Source organism: Mastigoproctus giganteus, chromosome 5 (assembly GCF_048544385.1).
Source record: "Mastigoproctus giganteus isolate SK-2022 chromosome 5, ASM4854438v1, whole genome shotgun sequence".
Taxonomy (NCBI): Eukaryota; Metazoa; Arthropoda; class Arachnida; order Uropygi; family Thelyphonidae; genus Mastigoproctus; species Mastigoproctus giganteus.
Window position 1 is genome coordinate 67,198,873 of NC_143579.1, and position 19,402 is coordinate 67,218,274.

The window sequence follows — 19,402 nt, forward strand, 5'->3', positions numbered from 1 at the left end:
ACTGATGATGTTACCAACAGCAAATTCAAAATGGGAAGCATTCAAAGAACTTATCTTGGAAGCTACTAGGCTTTACATACCAACTAAGAAATATTGTTCAAGGTTTAGGCCAAAATGGATGTCAGATGAACTAATGAGGCATATGGCAGAGAAGAAAAATGCATGGGATACTTACAAATTAACACATGACACAGAAGCCTATGATAGATACAAGTTGATATGCAACCAAGTTACAAAGGAGGTTAGGCAGGCGAAGGCAGATTACGAGAAATCCTTGGCAAGGGATGCAAAGAAAAACAGCAAAGAGTTCTTTACTTATGTAAACTCTAGAAGGAAAGGGATGAATCAGATTGGTCCACTTGATATTGATGGGTCAAGTGTTGATGATCCTGCTCAGGTGGCTAACAAACTAAATGAATATTTTGCATCGACATTCACACATGAGGAGTTATTCAGCGAGGGGAATGCGAGAGGTGTATTCAACTCTAGCAGTAAGTTACAGAATCTTGAAATAACTGGGAGTAAAGTGGAGGAGAAACTGTTGAAGATAAACACAAGAAAGGCACCCGGGGTGGATGGGATCTATCCAGTTATATTAAAGGAGGCAGCAAAGGAAGTAAGCAAACCCTTAGCCATAATTATGAGAGCTTCCTTGGACTCAGGGGAGGTGCCCATAGACTGGAAATGTGCAAATGTGACCCCAATTCACAAAGGAGGATCAAAGGCTGACACAAGTAATTATAGACCTGTGAGCTTGACTTCTGTTCCAGGAAAATTAATGGAGGCACTGGTTAAAGACGCACTGCAGGATCATTTAGACAAGACTTCAGTTATAGCTCAGACACAGCATGGTTTTGTTAAGGGGAAGTCTTGCCTGACCAACTTGATTGGATACTATGATGCAGTCACAAAAGAACTGGATGCAGGGAATAACTTTGATATTATATACTTGGATCTTAGAAAGGCTTTTGATACTGTTGCGCATGCAAGACTGCTACACAAATTGGAGCAGTGTGACATTGGAGGCAAATTGCTGCTATGGATAAAGGGGTGGTTGAGGGGGAGAAGACAGAGAGTGGTAATCAATGGACACTGCTCATCGTGGACTGATGTTATTAGTGGAGTCCCTCAGGGCTCAGTGTTGGGTCCATTATTGTTTTCTGTATTTATAAATGATATTGATGATGGTATATCGGGATTAATGTCCAAGTTTGCAGACGATACAAAGGTTGGCAGGGTTGTCAAGGACACTACTGACACTATGCTTCTGCAACAGGATCTGGAAAGGTTGAGCAGATGGGCTGAGAGGTGGCAAATGAAGTTTAACATTGACAAATGTAAAGTACTACACGTGGGAAACAGCAACCCCAGAGCAACGTATCAACTCTATGGTACAACACTGACAGTGGTAGAGAATGAAAGGGACTTGGGGGTGGTTGTGCAGGCAGATATGAAGTTCTCTGAGCAGTGCAGACGGGCTGCAAGAGTAGCTCATGGAGTATTGTCAATGATATACAGGAATTTTTCCAGCAGGGATAAGGAGGTGATTATTCCATTGTATAAGGCGATGGTCAGGCCACACCTAGAGTACTGTATACAGGTCTGGAGGCCTCATTTCAAGAAGGATGTAGAGCTGCTGGAACGAGTACAGAGAAGGGCAACAAGATTAGTGAATGGAACAAAGGGGTGCTCTTACGAAGAAAGGCTTAAGTTTTGCAAATTACAGTGTCTGGAGACTAGGCACCAGCGAGGTGATCTGATAGAGGTGTATAAAGCCTTGAATGGTTTAAGCATGCTCAATGCTGATGGGATTCTTCCTCTAGCTCAGAATAATCACCTCAGAGGGCATAAATTCAAATTGAGGAAAGACACATGTAGGATAGACGTGCGGAAATTTGCCTTTAGCCAGCGGGTGGTTGGTTGGTGGAACAGACTTCCATCCCTTGTGGTGGAGGTTGATAGCCTAAATAAGTTTAAGGCTCAGCTGGACAGGTATTTTGAACGAACAGAGGGGTGAAGTGGAAGTGGTTTTTTTTTTTTTTTTTTTTTTGGCTGATGCTGCATAAGCTTGCTTTCTTGCATCAAATGCCTCTACTAATGCTAATGCTAATGCAATGGACACTGCTCAACATGGACTAATGTTATTAGTGGAGTTCCTCAGGGTTCAATGTTGGGTCCGTTGTTGTTTTCTGTATTTATAAATGATATTGATGATGGTATATCAAGATTAATGTCCAAGTTTGCAGACGATACAAAGGTTGGCAGGGTTATTAAGGACACTACTGATGCTATGCTGCTGCAACAGGATCTGGAAAGGTTGAGCAGATGGGCTGAGAGGTGGTAAATGAAGTTTAACATTGACAAATGTAAAGTACTACATATTGTAAACAGTAACCCCAGAGCAACGTATCAACTCTGCGGTACTACACTGACAGTGGTAGAGAATGAAAAGGACCTGGGGGTAATTGTGCAGGCAGATATGAAGTTCTCTGGGCAGTGCAGACGAGCTGCAAGAGTAGCTCGTGGTGTCTTGTCAGTGATATACAGGAATTTTTCTAGCAGGGATAGGAAGGTGATTATTCCCTTGTATAAGGCAATGGTCAGGCCACACCTTGAGTAATGTATACAGGTCTGGAGGCCTCATTTCAAGAAGGATGTAGAGCTGCTGGAACAAGTACAGAGAAGGGCAACAAGATTAGTGAATGGAACAAAGGTTTGCTCTTATGAAGAAAGGCTTAAGTTTTGTAAATTACAGAGTCTGGAGACTAAGCACCGGCGAGATGATCTGATAGAGGTGTATAAGGCCTTGAATGGTTTGAGCATGCTCAATGCCGATGAGATTCTTCCTCTTGCTCAGAATAATCACCTGAGAGGGCATAAATTCAAATTGAGGAAAGACAGATGTAGGATAGAAGTGCGGAAATTTGCCTTTATCCAGTGGGTAGTTGGTTGGTGGAACAGACTTCCATCACTTGTTGTTGAAGTTGATAGCCTAAACAAATTTAAGGCTCAGCTGGACAGGTATTTCGAACAAACGGAGGGGTGAAATGGGAGTGGTGTTTTTTTTTGGCTGATGCTGAATAAACTTGCTTTCTTGCATCATATGCCTCTACTAATGCTAATGCTAAAATATTTTAACAAGATATTTTAGACATAAAATGTAAATACGAATCTATTAAACTCTTTTGTCTTCCAGTTTAAAAGGTTTATTTAAGCTCTTGAAACTTTAAACACGTGCATATATTTCTGCTTATTGTGTGTACAATTACTTTTAAAAAGTTAAAAGATTTTATATATGCAGGCAACCCCCATATAACACGGTACTTCTACAGCATGATTTCGGTCTATCATGATTGATGAATTGCGGCAATCCTTGCATAACACGTCACTTTTAATATAATGTAGTTTTGATATAACACTGTTAGAGAATTGCGGCAAATCTCACATAACACAGTATTTTTGAGCTTTTGTGTGGAGGAAACCCTGCTATTATGTTGGATGTAAAATTTCAACATTTTCATTCTTTTTATGAATCCTCACTGTTGACTCACTAGTCATTATGCAAAAAAAATCATTGGGAAATCCCCGTATTTTATTTTGTTGGGAAATGACATGTTAGGTTCTGCTGTTGATTCTGCTTGTTTGAAACCAAAAAATTTGATTCGAAGCATGCAGTTCGTGATTTTAAGGCTTTTGTAAGGGTATTTTGGTTTTTATTTGATCATTTATAAATTTTTCTAGCTACGCATTACTGAACTTTGTTCTTAAGAACCATATTGGAATAATTTCTTTGTTGTGAATTAAATTCCGGCCCTAAATTATGCCTAGAAAAGTAAAAAGCATTGCTCGAAAGAAATTTTATTTCTCTAGGAAACTAAGATACAAATTTTGGAATGTCTTAAAAAAGGTGAAAGGTATATGTTGCAAAAAAGTTTAGATTTAAATGAAGCAACAATCTGGACCATAAAGAAAAAGGAACAAAAAAATTAAAACTGCTGTTGCTGCAGGATCTTTCATTTCCCCAAATATGACAGCTTGTCCCTGAGCACTAATAATTGAGAAAATGGAAAAAGCACTCAGTATTTGGATTGACGGATTTGGATATTACTATTTGCAGCACTCTGCAAAAACCATAAAAAATTACTCGAGAGACAATTTCAGTGAAACTTTTGTCAATATTTAGGAAGATAGAAAGAAAGTTCAGATTTTTAATAGTAATTAACAGTTAATGTGGGATTGTTATTTTTTGAGGGTCATCTGTCAGGTGAAAGATCGGTACAAGGGTGACAAAGAAAAGAATTGCCAGGTGAGCTATGATTATCCACTAGGTTGACCTTGGAATACATGTCATAGGTTCTGCAAACTATGAAATCCCAATTCACCCGGAAATTGCCATTGGCTATTTCTGTATGAGTCGTGATACCCTCTGATGAAGCATTTTCAAGGTGGATATTGTCACAACCATTGTTAAATTTACTAAATACCACAAAGTAACTTTTAAAAAATTATGTTTATAATATAAAAATTTTAATTTACAAACTATTACTGTCAAAAAAATTTATATCAAAATAAACTTTACTGTATATTAAATAAATTAATTAAAAGCAATTATCTAACTTCTCTAATTACAATGCTCTCTCTGCATTTTAGTCCCAGGAGCACTACAAGAATTGGCCCTAAGCAATTGCAAGTGAGCTCTATACTGTGTGTACAAAGCAAATAGTTTTCTTTTGGTTTTAGATACAGTTTTTACGTTATTTAGTTGTATTGCTTAACCTTTTGCACTACAAGAACTATGCAGAGTTCCAGAAAGGAAACTCACCTTTCTGTTTCTTTAATAGTACTAACCAAACTAACTCAGCTGCTTGGTTATCCTGATAGCACTGCTTCTGCTTCCATGTGGTGGGGCCAGAAACCTGGAAAGAAAGGTTATCTTTCCAGGGCTAAAAGGAGCAAAATGATCGTCCCTACAGGACCCAAGGATCCTAACATGGCTACTCATGAGATAAGGTAAAAGGTAAAGGTGAACTGCAGTCATTATCAACCCACTGCAGGATGAAAGCCTCCTCAACAATTCATGTTGAAGGAAATGGACCATAATCTGCCACGCTGGTCCAGTGCGGGTTGGCAGATCGCCCGTATTTAGCAGTCAGGGGCTTGAACCCCGGTCTACTCAAGGAGCGCATGCTACTGCACTCTCGCTCTTGACCACTAGGCTACGGAAGCCTAGAAGACTCTAACTCATGCAAAACAACCCACTGTCTTAGATCTGGCGACCTGCTCATTGAGATCTCAGCCCAATGGCAATCACAACGGCTCCAAAAACTAACATCCTTTGGAGGATTATCCATCACTATTCCCTTCATGCTACTCTAAACACCTCCAAGGGTGTAATAGCTGAGTGGGACCTCATAAATCTCTCAGAAGAGTTGAAAAATGAATTACAAGACCAAGGAGTTGTGCATGTAAAGTGCATACACCGATGAGCCAAAATATTATGACCACCTATCTAATATAATGTTGATCCTACACATGCAGCCAAAACAGCTCGTACCCAGTGAGGCATGGATGCTACAAGATTTCCAAATGTGTCTTGTGGTATTTGGTAGCAACATATAACCAGCAGATCCTTTAACTCCTGTAAGGTCCATGGGTGAGACGTCGCAGATCGGAGTTGCTGTTCCAACACAAACCACAGATGCTTGATGGGATTGATGTCTGGTGAATTCGGAGGCCAGGGCAATACCTGGAAGTCTTCCTCATGTTCCGCAAACCAGTCTTGAACAATCCGGGCGGGGTGGCATGGCACATTATCCTGCTGAAAGACGGCACCACCAGAGGGGAAGACCGTTGCCATGAAACAGTGTACCTGGTCAGAAATGATGTTTATGTAAAAGTGTAAAGGGTCTAATATGGCACCAGGGTTCCCCCATCTCCGTGTAGTCTACATTGTCGTGTGTTACAGAACACTGTAAAGGCCAGGGATTCAAAAGTGTATGGATATTGTTGGGTGTAGTGTTGTGTACCATTGTTCCTCTGGCCATTTAGCCACTGGACCCCTACTAAGACCCAATGTTGCCCACAGTTAGCCCTGTGGAGGCAGGCCAGGTACACCAGTATTTTTAAATAAGTACTCTGGCAGGTCCTGCCACCTCATTTTCCTGGGATTTCAGTGGCTAGGACCTTAAAAAAGGGGGGATGCACTAGAGGTTGGATCAGGCCAAAGGAGTTTTAAATTATACAGAATGGAATTAAGAATTTTGGGTGTAGGGCTAGGATAATTTTGACATGGGATGAACGCTAGTTGGAAAGCTAGAGGAGGAGGGGAGACTGAAGGCTGGGGGGGGGGTGAGAGACATAAGTATAGAGTCGATAGAGTAGATGACCCAAAAATCAGTGAGGCAGGCCTGTGCCCCACCAGAAGGAAAGAGGGAGCGGCGGGGGAGGAGGAGACAAGGAGACTGCCACTCACCCCCCCCCCCCCCCACCAGGGGAAAAGGGGAGAAACGGCCGTGCAAGGGAGCATGGGTTCAGGATTGCCACGTGGCATTGCAGCAATGCTGCGTGAAGTCATAGTTGGTAGAGTCCAGTCCAAGAAAGTCAAATTCGAGTAGTGTCAATCCTTGGACAGACAAGTCCCATCCAGGTGGTGAAGTCATTTCAGTAGTGAGCTGCACGAAGATATATTTGGTAGAGTCAATCCAAGAGGGTCAGATCCGGGTAGTATCAATCCTGGGACAGAGAAGTCCTGTCCAGGTAGTGGAGTCATTTCAGTGGTGAGTCAACTTGGTAGGGGGCGAAGCCGGAGCAGCAGTCATGGTAGATCAAGGTTATATTAAGGCTGCATTGTAAAGGCACGATTATTGCACAGGTTGAAAGTCTTTATGGGGATTGCAATATGCTGAAGCAAGTTGGTCTTGACACATGGCTGATTAGACCATATCATTGTCTGGTTGAGTCTGATTCTGAGGTTGTGGCAGGGTTTTCCACCTTGCGAAGAGGCACTGAGCAAAAGAAAAAGTTAGAAAAAGCAGTATAGGTATGGTGGTCTTCCAGGAGATGTTGCTCCTGCTCTCTTGGGATGAAATGGATTTGTGTGATGAGAGAAGATCTAAGGTCATCATATAGTAGGCAGTCATGCATCAAGAGGTCCCAGGTCTCCTGGGAACCACAGGCGCAAAGGGAGCTGTCGAAAAGTCCAAGGAGGTTCAGTTTGCTGCAAAAGGCACCATGCCCTGTTAGGAGGTACGTGGTTAGAAGGCCTGGGGAGAACCAGGATGGTGATTTTGGATATACTATGCATATGTCTGGTATAAATTTGCAGATGATGTCCCCTTTGGTGGATTCAGACCATTTAGCTTGCCAGGTATGTTGTTTGTAGGTTAGGAGTCTGCTTTTTTCACTGGAATAGGTGTTAGCAGGATCCGTGGTAAAATCAATGGTGGTAGACTTTCCCCTGGACCTTGAGGTGGCCCATGTGGGCCACCTCAAGGTCCAGGGGCAGTACACCGGTGAGGACCTGTAGAGTGGGCATGCTGAAGGTGTAGCATGCTGTGGTTATCATAAGGAGAATTGGTCGTTGAATGATATTCAGCTTTTTTTGTCCTACCACAGTGGAGGCTTTGGTGAACCATATGCCAGAAGCCATAGGTGATGGCCAGTATGAATATGGCTTTATAGAGCAATGCTAGAGTGCACTTTTTGAGCTACCAATCTTGGCGGGTCACCCTGGCAACCAGTGCAGTGTAGTTCCTTATTTTCCTCTGTAGATAGTTGAGGTGTGGGAGAAATGTTAGTTTTCTGTTGATGATAATGCCAAGGAGTTTCAGCTGGGTAACAAGCTTGATGGTTGTGCCATGTATCTTGATTTGAGGCGGCCTCCATGGAACAAGACAGCCCTTTAGAAGAATGGATTGGGTTTTCGTGGATGAGATGCTCACATGGTTTTTCGGACACACTCTTGCAGAGTAGTAAGAGCTCTGTTAGCAGATACTTCATGTTGAGCCCTGGAGTCCCCTGCCAGGATCAGGGAGAGATCATCAGCATATGCCAAGGTCTGGACATCGCCTAAGTCAGTACTGAGAAGCTCTTTGAGTATAGAGTTCCAGAAAAGTGGGCTGAGGGCAACCTCAGTGGACATGACATCCAGGCTCCCTTCACCCCTGGAGAAGGGAGCCTGGACCACAATGCTCCTCTCACTGAGATAGCTGGAAATGCAGTTGTAGAGATTTCCTGGGAGCTCAGCACGTCTCAGCCGTCCGAGGATGCTTGGCCACCATAAGGTGTCGAATGCCTCAGCAAAGTAAATCGAGATGACAAGGAGGTACTTCTGGGTGCAGTTGCTGGCAGCACTTGTAATGGTCTCCAGCGCATTGACCATAGACATGCCCGACCTGAATCCAAATTGATTTCATGCAGGTAGCTGTGCGGTATTGTAGTGGTGTTTCAGTCTCCATCTAAGGAGCTGCTCAAAGACCTTACTCAGGGAGCTGCCCAAAGACCTTACTCAGCACAGAGAGGAGAGCAATAGGTCTGTAAGAGTCAGGTCGATCATGCAGTTTAGTTGGATTTTTGAGTATGACACAGTTTTCCAATCATTTGAGAACCATCCCTTTAGCAGGCAATAGTTGAAGAGGTTTAGCAGTGTTTCTGGAGCGAATTCGGCAACTTTTTTAATTATTTCAGGCTCGAGCATGTCCAGGCCTGGTGACTTGTTATTTCTCAGTCTCCTAATGGCCATAGAGAGATCCTCAATGGTGAATGGCTCTTCCACGAGTGTTGAGTTATAGTTGTTATTGTCGAGGCAAAGCTGCTGTTGTTCAGGAGAATTGTCATGTGGTGGCTGTTTGAAAGAGTGATCAAGTACGTTTGAAATCGAATGCTGCCAGGTGGTAGTCACATGACCTTGTGGAGTGATTGTGGAGCAAATAACTTCACCTCTTGTCAGTTTATTTGTTGTTACTTTAAACATGACACCCCAGGGGTCAGAGTTACCAACCGTTGATACCAAGTGCTCCCAGGATAGTCTTTTATGCTGCCTGATCGTCACATTGTAGTCGTTTTGAGTTTCTCTGTATTCCTGCTGGAGGTATTCAATTTCTTTGGGGGGGGGGGGGGCAGGATCGCCTGGCCCATTGGAATGCACGCCTCTTTTGGTTTACTTCGCATCTGAGGGCCTGAAGCTCCCCTGACTACCAAGGGACCGCCCCAGGGATGGGATTTTTCCATTTTATTGCAGTATTTGCAGCATTTGTAATTATGTCTGTGTTCTTGTGCTGATGGGAGTCTGGATGCTGGTCTTGCACTTTCTTGGTTTGTCGGCACAGTATCCTGTTGATGAGTGTTTCTTTAAACAGGTTTCAGTCAACTTTGTTCAAAGTGTATCTATGTTGCTTCTGTCTGAGCATTGTAGACTGAGTGATCGACCTGTACATATTGAAAGTTATGGCTCGATAGGCTGAGGTGGATCAGCCCTCCCACACAGTCCAAAACCTAGCAAAGAATCTGGTGGAGAGAGTCACGTCAATCATGGCTTCCCAAAGTGAGCTGGAAAACGTCGGCTGGTTGTTGAGCCTATTAATGGCTTCCAGATCGCTCAATCCAGATTGAGCCTATTAATGGCTTCCAGAGCGATTGAAGGAGTTCCCAGGAACTCCTTCAATCGCTGCCCATTTGTAGCACCCCTACACCCTGGGGTCTCAGAGCGCAGAGCAGCAATGTAAACTGCTGCTCTGCGCTCTGTGATAATATTAATTATAAATTTATAATTTATAATTAATATTATCACAGATGACAATCTTTGCACCCGCCAGTTCTGTTAAGATGTGTTGTAGGTACTGGACTGCAGGTAGGATGTCCTCTCCCAGCCTGCAGTAGAGGGAAATGGCGTAGGAGTCACCCAGAGAGGAGATGATGTGGGTGCAGGCGGCCCATGGAGAGCAGAGATGAAATATCTGCATCACAGTCAAGTGAGGATTCCTCACAGCAATCGCCATCCGGGGTGTTACACCAGGAGCCTGGACAATTTTTTAGGACAAGGGGTATCCCCTCATTTTGTTTGAGTGAGTGTAGTGTTCTTGTATTAAGAGAATGTTGATGTTTTCCTCATCTGCCTTCTGTCTGAGTTGTCCCACAACGGCCTTTGCCCGCTGCACGTTTATTTACAGGAATCTTAATGCAGTGTCCCCATAATTTTTCCTTTGTTGGTGCGTGCTCTTGACCTCGATGTAGACAGGGCATTTATTATCCCAAAGTGAGTGGGCATGAGGTAGTTTCTGACTTTTACAGTTAGCACAGATTGGTTCGTTGGCCTTGTTCAGGCAGGTTTCATAGCTGTGGCCTTTTTCAGCACAGTGACCGCAGGTCTGTTCTGTCTGGGTGCATGTGTGGGTTGTGTGAACAAAACGACAGCATCTGAAGCATTTTGGGACAGCTACATGTTCCTTGTAGTGGTGGGAGCCCCAATTTATGTACACTCGATTGTGGTGGGTCAGTATGTGCCAGGCTTTTGGTGCCAGTTCTACAACCCAGTTGAAGGAAGTATCACTTCTAGACCCCATTTGGTACTTTGGCTTTATCAGGTTAGCTGGATCCTCTTTTGGAAGTGCATGCTGGAGGTTACACCTGTACAATTGATCTCGTATGGTGTTGGGGTCCAGGCTCTTGTCGATGTTGAAAATTACATTGCATTTGTTAATATCATGTCAGCATCGTCCTTCGAGTGAATTTCTATGATGATGCCCATATTTCAGGTCTTTCAGATGGATTTTATTTTAATGTTTCTCGGGTCATTAGTAAGGGAAGCGATTACAGTCTTCTTAATCTCCTCGCTTGTTTTTGGTGCATTGGCTGTAGCCTGCTTGGGAACTACTAGGTGTGATGTTGGTAGTAATGTCTTTCTTTTTGGTGGCAGGTCAGTTCCCATATTTGCCTTTGTGTTCCTCAGCACATCAGCAAAAGTTGGGGCACGCTGTAGCATTTGTGTGCCCCTACATTTGAGGTATGCCTCGAGTTTGGCCTCATTCCTCTCAGCAAGGTGAACATTGTGCAGGATGGTTTCAAGCTTTGTCTAGATACCAACAATCTCACCCCGAAGGGTTGAGGTGATGCGGCTAGAAGACTCTTTTAGTTTATTTTCTAGTTCAGCTCACAGGGCCAATACCTGCTCATTGATGGTGCCCTCTGGAAGAGTTGGGTTGATGTTAGTTGACTCTTGCTGTTTTGTTGCGGTTGTCTTCTATGGGACCCTGGGGCTCTTGAGGCTCACTTTGTGAGCAGGTTTCCCTGTCCGATTGGGAACTACCCATTTTCTGTATTTCTTTATGGATACCAGTGTCAGCCGGACATCCTCAGAATTATCTGGGACTTCACTGTCTGGTTTGTCACTTTTTGTGCTATCATTGGTTTGTTGAGCATTCGATGGCCATTCAGTGACGTCATAAATCACTTCAGTGGGATTTGTGCTGGGTGTATCCATATTCTCAGATTAGTTGGAAATTTCGGTTTATTGGGAATATTCGGATAACTGAGATTATTGCTGCACAGTTAGATAGAAGTTGAGGATTGGCAAAGTTTGGTGCCAACCACGGGTTTGTGGATAAATTTGAAGCCAGGTAGCACACGGATGTCGATTTGGACTATCCCCCACTGTCACATGAGAGGAGGATGCACAAGTGTAAAAATAGCCTTGGAGAAACTGTGCTACTTTCTTCTACCGTTTTTGCAGCCACAGAAGATTATGGTGAAGTCTGTTTTTCCACTATACAAGCAGGAACAAAAGTACAAGCTGTCCATGGTAAGTCTATTGCAGAGGGGGGAGGGAATCACGATTGCACCGAAAATTGTTATCTAACACAGTTTGAAGATATTGGGACATTATCACAGTTTAAGGTTTCACAGGTGGGAACACCATCCCCAGTCAGTGCAGCAGTCAAAGTCACAGCTAAAGGAGTAGATGCCAACTCACAAATTCCCTGCACCGGAGGGGAGTGCTACATATTCCATTGTCACACAAGGGGGTATACATTCCGTTGTCGCACAAGCCTCCCAAGTCAAGTGCAGGGTATTTGTGTGGCAACCAAAGTATAATTGATGCCTCTCTATAGCCCTGCTGTCAGCCGCAGGGCTTTGTTGCCAGATCTAGTACGGTCTGGCAACAAAGGATATAGATAGAAAACATAAATAACCTGCAAATTTCCAAGTAAATAAGAAAAAGTTTCTCACCCTGAGATCCACTATAGTAGTTCTAAAGAGTACACTTTTCATAAACTAGTAGGCACTCTAACCACATATTCATGAACAAAATCCAGGAGCACGGAAAACGTGCATCCACACTGGACAGCGGCCATACTGGAGCTGATGTTTAGGTAGGTGGTAGATGTCAGAGTGCCCAGCACATGGATGACTGGACCCAGGGTATCCCAGCAGAACATCGCCCAAAGCATGACACTGCTGCCACCGGCTTGTTTTCGTCCCATGGTGCATCCAGACGCCATCACTTCCCCAGGTAAATGACACACACACACACACACACACACACACACACACACACACACACACACACACACGCGTACCTGGCCGTCAACGTGGTGCAACAGGAAACATGATTCATTAGACCAGACAACCTTCTTCCAATCACTCAAGGTCCAGTTGTGATGCTTGCGTGTCCATTGTAGGCACTGTTGCTGGTGAACCGTGGTTAGCATGGGCACTTGGAGCTGCCTGCGGCTACACAGCCCCCTTTTCAGCAGGGTTCGATGTACTGTGTATTGTGACACACATTACTCCCGTCACCAGCATTCCAATTACCGGTGAGTGCTCCACAATCGCCCTTCTGTTGCCACGTACCATCCAGGAGAGCCTTCTCTCACCTCGAGCATCGATGAGCTGTGGTTGTGCAACACCTCGCTGGCGGTTCGTGGGTTTTTCCTCTTCGGACCACTCACGGTCAGCCGGCGGTTCGTGGGGGAAACCCACAAACCGCCGGCTGACCGTAAGCACCCCACCAGCCTTGCCTTTCAGATATGCTCTGACCTAGTCATCTGGACATTACAATTTGGCCTTTGTCAAACTCGCTTAAGTCCACTGCCTTTCCCATCTGAAGAACAAGAGTAACACCGATTAACTGAGTTCAGTATCAGGTATTTTTTATACCATGTCTCAACCCATGCACCATAGTTCACCTGCAGTTGCTTCAATTTACATAATAACTCGCTGGTCATAATATTTTAACTCATCGGTGTATATACCAAAAGTTGTTGTGGAAGTGGGTAGTTTGAATAAGTTCAAGGAAGAACTAGACAAACTATTGGAGGGAATCGACAGCTCATGTGGGAGTTTTTTTTTTTTTTTTGCTGATGATTGCTTTCTTGCATCATTTGCCTCTACTAATACTAAAAAGGTTTAGACAACATGTAGCCTAAAACCCAAAAAATAAGTATGATTAATCCCAGTGCCTTTTAATTCAGGCACCTTATTTTTCCTTTTGGGAGGTGGTCGACACTAATTATCTTCTCTATTTTTAGTTTGCAGTAGAATCACAAATTGCTTTCCATGGATATTCAGTAAGAGAAAGTCTTATAGTAATAAACCCAGCCAAGGTAAGTATTTTAACAATTATGTCAAGCAAAATAAGAAACTGACAAATTTAATAATTACAAGGCGCCTCCGTAGCGAGGTGGGCAGGAACAGAAGTGCATAGCTGTTATTTTGGTTTTTAGGAGCATTAGCAACTAAGGCCATATTGCTCTGGGAATATGCGGTGGTCATTCCCTGACCTTTCCGCATCCTCCGTATTTGGTGGTGACGGGTTCGAACCCCAGTCTGATTAAGAAGCATGCGCTACGCACTGCTGCTCCTTCCCACCTGGCTACGGAGGTGCCCCACAGTGCATAGCACATGCTTCTTGATTAGACTGGGGTTCGAGTCCGTGACTACCAAATACGGAGGATGCGGAAAGGTCAGTAAATGACCACCGCATATCCCCGGAGCAATATGGCCTTAGTTGCTAATGCTCCTAAAAACCAAATAACAACAACAACAATAATTACAATAAATAAATTATGATTTATTTTACATATTCTTTACAGTTTCTTTTAATGTTTGAAAGTTAATTTAAAAATTCTTTTTAATTACTTCAGTTGGGAAAAGCCTATGAAACCAAAATTTACCCCTCCTAACTGTTTTGATAAGATTAGAAAATTAAAAAAATCAAAATGAATTGAAACTTAAATACTTTAATTTCCTGGAGAAAGTGCACTTTCATCCCGGTTCATCATTAAATTATTCAAAAACATCTAAGCAGTTAAAATATTGGGAAGAACTGAGAGCCAAGACAGCAGGCTTTCCTGATAAACATGTCATCAGTCAATTTGTTTGTTCGTTCATTCATTCATTCTAAGCAGACGAGAGAAAATTGTATGCACTCATGCATGGTTGCATTAAAGTGTCCACACTCCTAATACAGTAGTTAATTTGTTTACTTTGAAACTAACAGTAAACAAAAAAAGTAGGTTATTGATTCAACTTTGCTATTAAAAATAAAGGATATCTGGTAAGGGACTGTATTGCAGAGCTAGAATCAAAACTAAAAAAAAAAAAAAAAATCGCCTGGAAAATAATAAGAGTTATACATGAAACAAATGTAGTCATTAATAGTTGGATAAACACCATGTCTAATGTTTCCTTTGATCACTTTGAGGGTATTAGAAAATTACGACAAGGTTTGAACTTTGTAATGCAGATGGTGACACTATCGTCATTTTAAATAAAAATGAATACAGTAAAAAAATCTACCGAATATTACATGAAAAAGATACTTATATAATAGATAAGTATTTATTAAACAGTATTAAAAATAGACACATTTCTAGAGAGAACTGCATTTCATCCCATAGCAATCAAGAAATTAATTTACGTATTTTACAGAGTACTGGAATTTTACCATAATATCTTTTCAGTACTAAAAAATTATACACTGCTCAACAAAGTTAAAAATGTAGATTAACATGGATATAATTCGTGCATGATGAAGCAGGACAAAAGTTGTTTTGTGCCGCTTCTGTGGTGGTGTACCATAGAATAACATTGAAATGAGGCTACAGCAAGAAACTTCGGAGAGGTATAAGGGACATTTATAGAGGTTGTACAAGAATTATCAAAAAAGGTTACATTGCAGAAGTCGATAAAAGATGCTTGAAAATATGGTCACATGACATCAGTATGGCATATGATCCCTTGCAACGGCTAAACAGGCCTGACAGTGGTGAACCATGTGTGATATAAGGGTGTCTATAAGATTCTATGGCAGCAAATCTCATTCTTCTACCAGTGCAGACCTTAGCTCACCAAGTGACTGAGGAGTTGATTGTTGGCGTGAAATGCATCGGCCAAGGGCATCCCAAACATGTTCGAATTAAGTCTGCTGATCGTGCTGGCCACGGCCGTCGTTGAATATCTTCAGTTTCACGATATTCTTCCACCACGTGAACTCTGTGCAGTGACATTGTTAATATGCATGAAAAGAAAATCTGAGCCAACTATACCCCAAAAAGTCACACATAGGGCTCAAGGATCTGTTATCAATACCTCTGCACAGTTATGGTACCCCTATCAAAAACGTGAAGAGAGGTACAGCCGTTGATCATTATTCTGTTCCACATGAGAATACTGCCTCCACTGCGTGTCCCTTTCTCTAATGTTTGAGGGATGGTACTGCATTCCTCGTCTCCAGATGAAATAACATCTAGAATCTGTTTTTAGGTTAAAACAGAACTCATTAGAGAACAGAACCATACCCCGTTTGTCAGGCCTCCAAGTCACATGTTCATGGCACCAGTTTCGATGAGCTCTGCAGTGGTTTGGGGTTAATGGAACACAAACCACTGACTTCCTTGAGTAGAGTCCACTTGAAATGAGCCTTAACACAGTCCAATTGGAAATGTTTTCACCTGTGGCTGCAGCAACCTCAAGAAACAGTTGATGATGACATCGTAGGGTTTCATCTTGCTGTTAGAACCAGATAGCAGTCTGTTCTGGTTGATATAGCCCTCAGGTAGCCTTGGCAGCTCTTCTTATAATGGTTCCTATCTCCTGATGCTATGCGACACATTAAGCCAACGTGCCACTTGCGACTGCCCCGCCTCAAGTTATCCAACAGCCCGCCATCTCAAAGAAACATCTAAATGTCGATGACATGCCAGTGCTCAGGATGGCATGTCATCTAAATGTCGATGACATGCCATCCTGAGCACTGGAGATGTGGTTATCCCACTGAGCAAGCCAGAAAACAGAATGAAGTGATGTGATCACAACCTGTACTTTTATAGGAATGAATAATTTGCGTAATGTGTGTGTGGCTCTATAAAGTGATAGATCGGTTTGCATGCCAGGATGCCTATTATATCAAATATTCACCTTCATCGACACTGTTCACAATAAAATATTTATGAAAAACATTTTGTTCTGTTAATTTTTTTGAGCAGTGTACAAGCCAGAACATCTACTGTGTCCCATAATGTCTAATAGATATTCAGCTTTTGCACACTTATCATCCTTTATCATTAAAATTATAGTGCCATTGATGAAATTTTTGAAATTCCATGTACGTAATACAGCTCAAGTACATTTACTAATCAGTAATATTGAACTATCTTATAATGACATGTTAGCATCTTTTATATAGTTTATATTCAAACGTTGTCTATACTTTGATTAAGCTATGTGAATTATTAATGCAAGATAACAAGTTAAAATAATGCACCAACCTTTCAGTCGATAGCATTCATGAATTCACTAACATCGTTTTTAATTCATGCTAGACAGCTTAGGTTTGGAGCAGATATATAGTTTACTAGTTTGGTCAGGAATTTTGTCCCATAGCATCAGTTGTTTAAAGTTCATGTAATGGAATATCATGATTGACAACAAAAACTTGTATTTTCAGAAAAGACACGCACACACATATACAATGGCAAAGATTTGCATTTTTATTCCCATCACCCACACAAAGTAAAAAGATCTGTGTTATTTACACAAATTCATAACTCCAAGTGAAATTGTTCTTAACAGGATGATTTAGAAATAGAGTTGCAATATTTAATTAAAGTTTTTTAAAAAGAAAAATTTAAGAAATTTAATTAATGAAACAATTATAGAAATACAAAATAAATTAAATAGTCTTCCTATAACCTAACAACCAATTACAACATCAAAAACAATAGTAATGCTTTCTTATTACTATCAGTTTTCCAGCAGTTAAAAAATATTTTTAAGAACACCTAAAAGTAAATTGCAGCCATTATCAACCCTCCTCAACAATTCATGCTGAGGGAAATGGACCATAATCTGCCATGCTGGTCCAGTGCGGGTTGGCAGATCGACCGTATTTAGCAGTCAGGGGCTTGAACCCCGGTCTACTCAAAGAGCGTGTGCCACTGCACTCCCGCTCCTGGCCACTCGGCTAAGAATACCTATATAGTTTTAATCTTTTCCTCTTATAATAAACTTGGAACCTTCTTCATTAACTATAAGGACACTTTCAGATATTCCATCCAAGATATTAGTATATAGTTTATATTATACAATGCCAGCCAAATTGTAATTCTGTTATATTGGTAAACCACTGTAAAGTATGGTGCAACAGATATATTGAATACACATATTATCATCAGGTTAGTTTATGGACCACCAGTTTAACTTTTAAGCTTAGCCTGCACATACTTTCTTCTTCTCACCAGGCACAAATCAGTTCTGTTAAATTATTGATAAAATTAAGTTCTAGTCATAAATTTCTTACTTATGAAGCCTTAACTGTATTGTGATTGACTTCTGCAAAATTTGTGTTTTCATGCCCTTGGTGTTAAATTACTAGTGAATCTTTCTTCAATATAGCAATTTAAATACATAAAATTTCCAAATTTTTGATCAACAGTGCATCATGGGAACTAACATTAATCTTTGTATAATGCAATATTTCTCCTTTTTTCATATACAAACTGACTGACAATGTGTTTATCGCAAACATTTATGACATGATTTAATGATGAACTGAGGATGAAAGTGCACTTTCTCTGGGGAATTACAATACTTAAATTTTAATTCTTTCAATTTTTAATGTTCTAATCATATCAAAACAGTTATGTTGTTGTTGTTATTTGGTTTTTTGGAGCATTAGCAACTAAGGCCATATTGCTCCTCGGATATGCAGTGGTCATTCCCTGACCTTTCCGCATTCTCTGTATTTGGTGGTGACGGGCTCGAACCCCGGTCTAATCAAGAAGTGTGTGCTACGCACTGCTGCTCCTTCCCACCTGGCTATGGAGGCGCCTTCAAAACAGTTATGTGGTCTAATTTTTAATCTAATAGGCCTTTGCTAATTGAAATAATTGTCCATTTTTTTAAAAACTTTAAGCAACATTAAAAAGTTTTAGATCAATTTCTTTTTAATAATAGCTGTAATTTAGCAAGAACACCTCTGACTATTACATTAGCACTTTATAATTCAAAAATGTCATTTTAGACACAAATTATCTCTTAATATGTTGGAATCTTTTATGAGTTATATAAGGCTATTGACAGGTTTATAAGGGTAAGTCAGAGTGATCGTCCAGATTTCAAAACTTATTCTAACTAAACCAGTAAGGATATACTGAAAGGCAAGATACATTTAGATAAGCAAATTGAAAAAGTCTTTTCATGCTAATAAATTTTAATTGCTTTCATGTGAACAGTCTTAGTATTTGGATGATACTCAGATGGGGGTCTCAGCCTGAGAAAGTATTTTGTGTAATTGCACTTCACACCATGATATTTCTGGTCAATATTTGAGAATTTAATAAGAAATTTATATGAAAAAAAAACTTAAAAGACTTACACAGTGAACAGTGTAAGTCTTGCGCTGTTCAGTGGTATCAATAATTTGTAGACACCAGTTGCATCTGCAAAGAAAAAGCAGAACAGCCTGCTACTAGTCATGAACAGTTAAGTATTGGCACAATTATTTTGCTTGCAATACAAAAAAAAGAATGTGTATTTTTGCCTATTATGAACTGAATGTTTCTCAAACACTACATGGGGAGTTCTGAAGAAATGTTTTTGTCTTCATCCTTACAGGTTAAAAATGTTGCAACACATCATAGTGAAAAACAGTGGTTATCACTTCTGTTATTAAATAATGGACTAACTTTCCAATGATAATACCTACCTGTCTAAAATTTATTTTAGCAATGAGGCAACATACCATCTTTCTGGAAAGGTTAACAGACAATTTAAAATATGAGGTAGATAGCAAAATTTTTACTTACATCAAACATGCTAGAAAAAATCCTAACATGATTATGCTTTGTACTGATAAAGTGTATAGGCTATTCTTCTTTGACAAACAGATAGTTGTAAGTATTAATCA

At 41.1% G+C, this 19,402-nt stretch overlaps 1 protein-coding gene across 1 annotated transcript in view; it reads left to right on the top strand.

Moving 5' to 3' along the window:
* Nucleotides 1-19,402, top strand: part of LOC150085463 (kynureninase-like) — a 243,115-nt gene that overhangs the window by 126,316 nt on the left and 97,397 nt on the right. The window contains exon 7 of the mRNA XM_090374572.1: nt 13,524-13,598. Within this exon, the coding sequence (XP_090230698.1) occupies nt 13,524-13,598 (75 nt within the window). The remainder of the gene's footprint in view (nt 1-13,523; nt 13,599-19,402) is intronic.